General features: G+C 33.2%; 1 protein-coding gene across 1 annotated transcript; it reads right to left on the bottom strand.

Moving 5' to 3' along the window:
- Positions 1 to 3,698: 3,698 nt before the first annotated feature.
- LOC127085266 (uncharacterized) lies at positions 3,699 to 8,748 on the bottom strand. The gene is made up of 10 exons (XM_051025801.1): positions 8,559 to 8,748; positions 8,345 to 8,446; positions 8,187 to 8,255; positions 7,602 to 7,766; positions 7,383 to 7,496; positions 7,145 to 7,216; positions 5,149 to 5,232; positions 4,938 to 5,038; positions 4,537 to 4,621; positions 3,699 to 4,337 (listed from the first exon to the last, which is right to left on the bottom strand). Exons 1-10 carry the CDS (start codon positions 8,637 to 8,639, stop codon positions 3,957 to 3,959), a joined length of 1,254 nt encoding a protein of 417 aa, XP_050881758.1. The 5' UTR covers positions 8,640 to 8,748; the 3' UTR covers positions 3,699 to 3,956.
- Between the last annotated feature and the right edge of the window lie 1,926 nt (positions 8,749 to 10,674).

Here is a 10,674-nt window from a genome sequence, read left to right on the forward strand (position 1 = left end):
CATTTTATGACACTTTATTGAATTAGTTAGAGCCAACAAGCCAAGACTCTAAAAAGTAGGCCCCAACCACATGACACACCTTTCTTTCCCACTAAGAAAACCCTTGAAGTGATTCATTCATTCTTTAACAAATCGTTTTTTTCTTTTTCTTTTTACATGATAACATCAGAAAATTTAGGGCAGGATCCAAATTAAGAATGTTGTTAATGATTGGTGGAGGAATGTTTTTAATATGATGATGACCACAAAGTGATGAGAATAATGGTTATGTGAACAAGGAAAGTAATTTGCTTCTAAAAATTGAGAAAAAGAGTTTGCTAGAACTTTAGAAGCAAAGCACTAAGCTATTGATTTTGTTTTGTTTGGGTTTCCCTCCACCGGATCATATGGCACTTTACCAAGTATTTCTTAGTATGCAACAAAGTATTTTAGTTTAAATGACAAATTAAAAAATATTAAATGACAATCAAGTTGTACAAGTCAAAGAAAAAAATGTGGCTTCTTTTCAAGAAAAGCTAAGTGTTCTTTCTTATCTCACAAAAAGAAAAAGATTGATCCCACAATGTTGATATATGCATTTGCACGGAGGGATAAAAGATGAGTCAAGATTTAATAGTTGTAGGGCGTAGTATAACAACTAAAATTTTATTTAAAAAAACGTTATCTAAAACACACATTAGATTGGATATTTTGCTTTGAGTTTGAACTCGAAACTTCAATATTGTATGTGTAGGTTTTTTGTAGTAATTGTACTTTATGTATAGAAAAAAAATGTATTTGTGTTATAGGTAGAATTTATGGCTTTGAGCTCAAAGTACGAGACTTCTTCGAAGCTAACAAGGACTTCTCTTTATTCGAAAAACATGAAAGTTCTTCAAAATTTTATTCGTCAATTTTTTTGAATATAGTGCACATGTCTTGATGGAAATAATTGGGAGAGATGGAATGCTCTAATGAAGTCTTTGTTTGTTGAGATGAAACAAAATGGCTATGAAGAACTTCAAGCACAACACATATATGCACAAAGAGTCACATTCAAGGAGTCAAAGAAGAAATATTGCAAGACTTTGTTCTATATTCAACAAAATCTTAATGCTGATCACTTTGAAAATATTTCAAAGGCGACAAGATCAAAAGAAATATGAGATGTTTAGAGAAATATCATGATGACGGAGAAAAGGTGAAACAAATGAAACCTCAATTTTTAAGGAGTAAGTATGAACAAAGAAATATGAGATGTTTAGAGAAATATCATGATGGTGGAGAAAAGGTGAAACAAATGAAGCCTCAATTTTTAAGGAGTAAGTATGAACAAATGTTGATGGAAGAAGAACAAAAGAAAGGTGATTATACTTCTCTAAATTGATTTCAATGCTAAATTAAAAGAATGTTGAAATTAGCTATGTGACAATAGTTGTAAGGTTGTCGTTATGACGAGTGACCATTCAAATATTTCGGATGTTATCATTATCAATTGAAGAAGTTATAGACGACCTGATAGATTGATAGAGCGATTATGATAGAGCAACAAAAATGATTTGATGAATTCGGCATGAAATTTCATGAGAATCAAGAAATCGTTTTCGCTGATGCACCGCTATTCTTGTATGAAACAAAAGATTGATGACATGTTAATTGTAAAGTTCTACAATAGAGAAGGGCAGGTCGCTAATACAAAAGCGTAGCGATGTGCCTACGAGATTAACATTCAAATGCTTAACTCATCCTTAAGTTAATAAAATAATAAAAATATAACTTTGCAGTTGTGAATAAAAATTATATTTTTTATATTGCATAGTCAAACTTTTGTATGAAATTTCTAGTTGAATCTTCATAATAGTGACTCGATCACTCTAACAAAGTTAAGAATTTCAAATAAAAAAAATATATTAGGTTCAGTTCATTGAATACATATAATATTCTTTTAAAAAATTAATTATATATATTTTCAGTGCATTTAATACACATATTTTAAAAAAATATATATATCTTTTTAATCTCTTAAATAATACTCAATTTATTATTTTAATTTCTTAATCAGTGCTTCGAGGATACTCATTAATATTTCTCTATTTTAATTGTTATTATAATTTTCATTTTATTTTAGATTTTACCTAGAATGATAGAATAAAATGGAGTGAAAAACTTATAATTAATTTCACATCAAAGCAACAGAAAATATTTTAAAACTATTTTTCGTTTGTTCACAAACAAGTGTACTTTGTTAGGCTTGTCATATCACTCTTGCTTCGGTAATAGTTAGAAGGTTTGGTTGTGACTATAATGAGTAAAGATATATAAATAAAATTTGCCAAATTTTGGAAAAGTAATGTATATTTACGAATTCAATGTAATTTTTTTTAACTCATTTGTTTTTTTTTTTCAAAAAGGTATTTAAAATAAATATAGTCTATCAAAAACTTAATGTAAAATATCTAAAATGATCCATTTAAAATCATGCTTCAGTGACAAGAAAAGTTCAACTGTTTTCAGAGTATCATCCCAAGGTTGCATACAAAATAAAAAGTGTCATCCCTTAATTGAATTGCATAAATGCAACAACTTATAAACCAATGTTTTCATATAAACTTAGCATCCAACACAACAATACTTGTTTCTCTAACTTTCAAGTTGTTATGTGATTAAAGTAGAAACATATTGATCTTATTTGAATACACATATTGATCTTATAACGGCTGAAACATATTGATCTTATAATGTCACCTATAGTGTTTGTCAAATCATTCCAAAACACTCTGTAGTTTGAAGCAAAATAGCAACAGCTAGAAATCAGTGTTCTTAAATATCCGGTATAACATATAAATTTATGATTATCTAATATAAAAGTTAGTATAACATTTCAATTTTGAAATGATCAAGATATTGACGATTTTTTGGAATATCGGTTATGAATTGAACATCGGAACCAATATTTTTATTATTATTATTTATATTATTATTTTTTATAATAAATTATAAATGGATAGATCCATACAAATTCAAAAAACAATTAACAAACTGATGTACAGACAAAAACGAAAAAAATCCAAAATACATAAACTGATAAAATTAGATATGATGACTGAAAACCGAACTATCAAGGTTTCATCATCAGAATTTTGGCATAAAATAATATTCAATCAAAAACATATATTTTCTTTTTCTTTTTAGTGATTTGGGTGTTTCTCTCTATTTTTACCAATCCTTTATCCTTTAGCCAAATAGGCACGCTAATTAACTGTTTTATTAGTTGAGTTAAGGTAACTCTGAATAGTAGTTTTTCTATCTATTAACCATAATCTAAATTCTATAATAACTTATCTAGAATTACGACAAATTATTAGAATAGATTAAGATGGATGTCTTGTCTCAAAATTCGTTTTCTCTAACATATCTCTTTAATGTCTCACGCGGAATAAACTTATAATTATATAAAATATTACTATTACAATAATTACAAAAATATTATGCTCAATTTAATCAATCATCTTTTATCTTTTCTTTAATTTCTATTAAACATGTATGATGCTTATGGATTTATAAGGTGGTGAGAAGGACTCATAGGTTTATATCAATGATAAAAACATGTATGATGCTTATGGATTTATAAGGTGATGAGAAGGACTCATAGGTTTAGATCAATGATAAAAACATGTATGATGCTTATGGATTTATAAACAGCAAAAGTAAAATAAATGTGTTCAAATTCCTGGATAGATAAATTCCAGATTGAAACTCACATAAAATAAAATGAGAAAAAGACATTCTTAGTTTGTTCCTTAAAGGAACAGAAAACAAGCCCAATACAAAGACAGAAAAGTAGAGAAACTTCATTTGATTACAGAAAAATACTAAAGCAACAAGTTTTAATACAGACCCTAGCATAGCAAGGGATAAAATAAACTACAAAACATAATATATCATTGAATAATTGATGAATGTGCCATACCAGGCCATCACTTTAGGTCTACATTAACAGAATCAGGAGCGGGATCTGAATTGGCGTCGCCTGTTTCCATCTTAATTGTTTCATCTAATTCATCCTCCATCATATCATCCTCTCCGGCATTTATATCTTCCACATCATCGTCATCATCTTCATTATTGCTTCCGTCAGGAATTTTTCTTTTTTTAGGACCATGCTCGAGCCTATGAGTATCCAATTCTTTGTCCATAGTTTCTTGTAAATTCTGGTCATTACTGTTTGCTTTCCTTGCATTCCTCGCATTCTGCCATCTCTCCAAATCCTTCTCAACATTGGCAAGATACTGGTCCCCAATTTGTTTTTGATACTCAGTCAATTCCTCTCTTCTTGCATTCTTCCATTCAAGGAAATCCTGCAAATCGCAAAGATGGACATTACGTAAAATAACGATATTCACTTTTAACAGTCAATTGTCCTGAATCCAATGTGTCCATAAGAACGCATTCACAAGCATCCATGTAATAACAAATAACATTAATATTTGAGGCATAACGGGTCTAATGAAGCATAAGATGAAGAACAAAACAAATGAAGTGCATAAGTTTGGAAACCTCTTCTATGCGTTTCTCAGCTGATGCAGCATCTTCATCCAAGGGCATGTTAGGCATATAGTAGATTGGAGGCTCTGCTTTAGTCCTGCAAAAATACATTCAATCAAATAACAGACGAAAATTATCAAAGAAAACTTTAATTATTTAAAATCCCGCACTTAGCAGGAACATCGAGTCATCAAATTGCATCAATATTACAATGCTCGTGAACAGAAACTTATCTTCGTCTCAATAAAATGTGAATATGGACACTTTTGGACCAAAATTAAAAATAACCTGCAGAGTATTTCATGGTATGACGTTAGATACGATAATAGATGTCCAGCTGTTGAACAAACTAGCTAAACATTTTGACATGAATAGACTCTTGCCTCATAAACTTACAGTTAAATGGTACAAACCTTATAAAATTGCTTAGTCGTTTATGATGCTCACTCCACCGAAGAAAGAGTAACTCCAATTTCTTTTCTTCTGTCTTAGCAGCCACACGTGCCCTAAGTGTCTGATGAAAATTGGAAATAAAAATAATATGCATTTAAAAACATTTTATGGAATCAAAATGAAATTTTTAGAATATGATGAGCAAAGAATAATTATCATTTGAGAGCCTACCAAATCCCTCCTCCGTTTTTCAGCAATCTGCTCACGCTCTTCTTTCCTAAGCCTTTCACTTTCTTCCCGTGCTCTTTGCTCAGCCTACGAACAAGTTCCAAGGTATTTGAGATTATTATGAGGCTTTGGATGTTAGCATGAGAGAGAAATAGAGAGAAGACAAAGTGACAAGAAAAACTACTTTAGCTCTGCATATAGAATGGCCTAGAACTTGAGAGCACAGTAATAGATGGTGCATTTGATTTTGGCAGAATATTCACAAATCACAAGTCTAATTTAAAAGTGGCACATTGTGCCCAGATATAATCATTATAGAGATGATTTTCAACTTGGCCATCATCAAAATTGACAGTAAAGTTAATATATAACACCAATACATGATATTCCATGAAGCTTTTGGTCATTCAATTGAATGTACGTGTTTGCCAATAAAAAAACTTATAACATCCTTGTTTGGACTTTGGACCCTGTAAAACATGCCCATTCAACTGAATTCCATTTGTAATCCCAACCATCGGCCATCTGAATAACATATGCAGTCTAAAATTTCAACATTAACTTTGATAGCTGGATGTACAGGTTTGGCCAAAAATTCTAATAGGAGGGAAGTATCAATCTATAAAAGTTAGTAAGGAAACTGCACACTAGACCTGGTACTTAGAGGTGGCAAAAGGGAAATACTCCCTGACATATTAATATATGTGCATAAGCAAAGAAATAACAAAAACATGAAAAGAATGCATTGTCTCAGAAAACGGAATTACAGACAGAAACATTTAGACATGCTGTGGCTAGTTTTCTTCAAAAAATACGAAAATATTATGTGTCCTCTGAATCCTGTTTGAGAAACATTAACAAGTCCCAAATTTTAACTTGACATGTAGTCAATCAAAGTCTACCTATGAGAACATGTCAAATGAGTATTTCTAGAAGAGAAAAAACACATTCAAAAAATGATGTATTCATCAAATTGTTTCACCGAGTTTTACAAGAGATTCCAATAATATTAATGAAGACAATGGCCAAGCATAAACTTATCAATAAAGGCATATTTCATAATTCTAAATCTCCTTCAACAAAGTGGATCAGTGAATTATTTTCAAGTGTATGCATATTAATGACACAGGGCTATAGGCACTGATTATGTTTATTTTCAATGCATTATATTTAATGATACAGAGGGTTACAGGCACTGATTATATTTAATGACACAGATGGCTATAGGCGCTGATTGTGTTTAATGACACAGATGGTTATAGGCGCTGATTTTGTTTAATGACTCGGATGGTTATAGGCGCTGATTTTGTTTAATGACACGGATGGCTATAGGCGCTGATTTTGTTTAATGACACGGGTGGCTATAGGCGCTGATTGTGTTTAATGACACGGATGGCTATAGGCGCTGATTGTGTTTAATGACACGGATGGCTATAGGCGCTGATTGTGTTTAATGACACAGATGGCTATAGGCGCTGATTGTGTTTAATGACACAGATGGCTATAGGCGCTGATTGTGTTTAATGACACAGATGGCTATAGGCGCTGATTGTGTTTAATGACACAGATGGTTATAGGCGCTGATTTTGTTTAATGACACGGACGGTTGTAGGCGCTGATTTTGTTTAATGACACGGACGGTTGTAGGCGCTGATTTTGTTTAATGACACATACGGTTGTAGGCGCTGATTTTGTTTAATGACACAGACGGTTGTAGGCGCTGATTTTGTTTAATGACACAGGTGGCTATAGGCGCTGATTTTGTTTAACGACACAGATGGCTATAGGCGCTGATTAAGTTTAACGACACAGATGGCTATAGGCACTGATTAAGTTTAACGACACAGATCGTAATAGGTGCTGATTAAGTTTAATGACACGGATCGCTATAGGCACTGATTATGTTTAATGACAGAGATGGCTATAGGCGCAGCATCCTTGCAATCCACTCCATCAATAAGAAGAATATTCATATTAAAACGGACATGAACGGACTTACTCTTTGCAACGAATTAGATCTTCGCATATATGCCTCAGTTCCTGAGAGCTGCTTGTCTTCTTTTCTGAATTTCTGGAACAGTTGAGAACAAAAGATAAATATAAGTATATAGAAAGAATAATGTTAGCAAATAACAACAACGATGAGATCAGAGGGAGAGGGAGGGAATACAAATGTACCCGGTAAAGAAAAATACTAAATGAGCATATAATATAGAGTAATAAACTAACACCCATACCTCCAGAGTTCCCAAAAGCTGACCCAGCATTCTTTTGTTCCTATTAACCAAGCTTGGGTCCTCGTTCTTGGGCAATACCCTCGGAACATGTTCTGAAGCAGGAATCTCAAAAGCCTTACATGAATAAAAAAGGTTATCACATTAGATATAAAACTTCAAGCCAATAATCATCATTCATCAAGAGAGTAAAAAAAAAAAGACATGTATTGCATTTACCACCTTTGAATTTCTTTGATAGCCATCTCTTCTAGAAAATCCACTTTGGTGAGAATTAAAACGGTTCACGTCATTCTGACCAACAGTAGCATTCCCATTTTCACTTTTTCCAATTGAATCCTTTGTGTTCCCAGGATCAGCATCTTCAAGCAACTCCCCTTCCTCAAGCTTCACTCCCAAACAAGATACACAAATTTATTAAAAAAAAGGCTTTTAGTTTTAGTATATCCCTTTGCGGGAGAGGGATCAGGAAGCCATAGAAGCTATGATTTAGCGCCCTTATGTAAGAGATTATACCAAAAAGTGCTTTTTGCATTCAATAATTTTAAGATTTTTTAGTTAAAGCAAAATTGTATTGTGTTTGTTTACCCTATTGAAAATCCCTTAAAAACCATCTATCAAAAATAGTTTTCAAGAGAAACTACTCGACAATTTAAGCTGGCCTTTAAATTATCAGACAATGCACACTACTGTATTTGAATTTTGAACAACCACAGATATAATCCACTCAGACTAAGGAACCCTAATACCAGAAACATAAAGAACTAAACTTGGATATAAAAATTAATAGAAAAAAAAAGGAAATACCTTAACAATAGCAGAAGAAAGTCGACGTTTAGCAGGAGGTTGATCTTCAGAATCATTATTATCTACACCCTGAAAAAGAAGTCAATTAAATCATAATTGAATTGAAATGAAAAGTAATTGAATTGAACCCTAATATAGATGAAACGGAAGATTCTCACAGGACGAAGGAAGGAACGTTGACGAATAGCATTGTTGCGTAGAAGAGGAGCTGGTAAGGCACCTTTGCGAAGGCCACGAGGATCTCGAAGCCTCTCAGTTATCTGAATGCAAAATCAAAGAAGCATCAATCAAATTCAATATCTAGAGAGAGAGAGAGAGAGAGAGAGAGAGAGAGAGAGAGAGAGAGAGAGAGAGAGAGAGAGAAATAATAACCTCGCGCTGTTGGCGAAGAAGCTCATCGATCTCGCTGCGTAGTTCTTGTTCGGTCTTCTCCGCCGCCGCCGTACTCCCCATTGGTGTCTGTCAGCAGAAAAAGGAACTATCTTCAGAGTGTCTGCAAATTATAAAACCCTCGCAATGCATATCATACTTTATTTACTCCATAACTATTAAACCTTTTCTTTTTCTTTTCTACTTTCCCATTTCACTATTTTTTTTATCGGTCATGTGCAATAAAAAAATTTATTGAAAAAATAAATGAAATAATCAATTTTTCAGAAGAAAAAAATACCAAAGTAATTATATTTCAAACAAAAAATCATTCGCCTATATGAGGAGGTTAGGTGTATGTGGATTCGTAATCATGTTCGATTGGTGGTTGGTGTATCTAGTATGGTGATGTCGTGGGGTTAGTTGTTCGGTTTGGGTGGTTTGAAATTGTTGTTGGATTTGGTAATGGTGTGAGTTTTGTTATTGGGTGAGGGTTGTTTGTTGGGCGTATCATGACGAAGCTCGTTGGCGTGCGTCGATCAAATACATCGGGTCAGACATAAATTGTGTCGTTGTAACCGACCTATACCAATTCATATAATTTCGAGTTGGTCTAGCATCCTGCATGATAGGTTCAGTTATGATCTATTGATGTCGTTATTTCCATTGACGATGCATCTCCCTAACGAAGTCTTTTCAATCGGAATAATTATATTGGGCATCGACTCTTAGTTAATGTCATTGTCCTAAACACGTCGGGGGGTCTAGAATTTGTTATTGCATGTTGAACTGCAGTTTGACACGGTCAATCTGGTGCAACTCCACAGTAGTGAATCTAGTGATTGTTGTTTTTGCAGTCCAAACTGCAGCATCCTCGGGGTTAACCTGTTGATTGTTTTTTATGGAAATATGTTTAGATATAACCATATTTACAGTGTATGAAAGCATTCACGTGAACTTTTTTTGCATGCAGCCTACCACATAAGTGTCATAGCTTATGGCACATGGATTTTGTTTTGTACACATGCGTTGGTCAAAGTAGTGCGTCCTAGGGCCATGCATGTTGCACAGCGTGGCATAGTGGCATGTTAGGGAGGCTAGACTCAGGTTGGCATGCATGCAATGTTGCAAAACACGTGACAGGCCACATGTAATGTCGCCTTTGTGAAGAACATAATGCATGCGCCATAGCCTATGGCGCATGATTTCAGTTTTTCCATGTTGTTTGGATCCTATTTAAGTGCATGCATATTCGTTTTAGAACCAACTCACACTGCATTATTACCACCAATACACTAAAATACATTGCATTTCACAAAATGTCTCCTTCACCATAATATATGATCAATGCTCACATTAATAGTGAGACATTTGAATGTGACTTATCTGCTTTTAATTTTTGTAATACCGATGTTACTAGGTTTACAATAAATAGACGATTGAATTTTTCACTTTAAAAGAGAGAATAGAAAAAATATTACAATGTGGTTCACTGGCACAAATCATTTATAAAAATCCAGTTATTTTTGCCAACAATCAAGTCAAGTTTTTTCAGCTAAAGGTTCGAGATGATGAAGATGTTCAAAATATGTTTTTCAATTATGAACATTATGGGTTCAACATTTTTGAGTTGTATATTTTACTACAACAAAATCAGTTGTCTTAGATCATTTATTCGTCACAAGTTTTTTGCGAAACTGGTGACGACGAACAAATCGAAGTCGATGTTGTTGACGAGGAAGAAGAAGAAGAAGAAGAGATATTGGCTCATCATATAGTGAACGATGACACTGTCGACCACGAGCAAGAGTCGTTACCTTCGGTTCATGTGTATTATCTGCCTCAAGATATGAAAAACTTGAACTTAGGTGCTGAGGAACCATCCTCAAACATATTTTACAATATGTTTATGCAAATTGATGGATCTTTAAAAGTGAGAGACATGTTTCGCACAAAAGAAGATTATGTGAGAGTTATAAAAAAGTATGACATAGAAATCTCAGTTGATTATACCGTCAATCACACTAATGTTACAAGGTACAAAATTCTATGTTGTAATGTGCTTTGCATGTTCTGGCTGACAACATCTTACCGGAAGAGGGCTGATTATTGGGAGATG

The sequence above is a fragment of the Lathyrus oleraceus genome, chromosome 1 (genome assembly GCF_024323335.1).
Source record: "Lathyrus oleraceus cultivar Zhongwan6 chromosome 1, CAAS_Psat_ZW6_1.0, whole genome shotgun sequence".
Classification (NCBI taxonomy): domain Eukaryota; kingdom Viridiplantae; phylum Streptophyta; class Magnoliopsida; order Fabales; family Fabaceae; genus Lathyrus; species Lathyrus oleraceus.

Coding starts and splice junctions, on each gene's coding strand:
- LOC127085266 (XM_051025801.1), bottom strand. CDS start 8,639: ATGGGGAGTACGGCGGCGGCGGAGAAGACCGAACAAGAACTACGCAGC. Junction 7,767..8,186: donor TTTCTTCTGCTATTGTTAAG/GTATTTCCTTTT, acceptor TTGGGAGTGAAG/CTTGAGGAAGGGGAGTTGCT. Junction 4,338..4,536: donor CTGAGAAACGCATAGAAGAG/GTTTCCAAACTT, acceptor TGCGATTTGCAG/GATTTCCTTGAATGGAAGAA.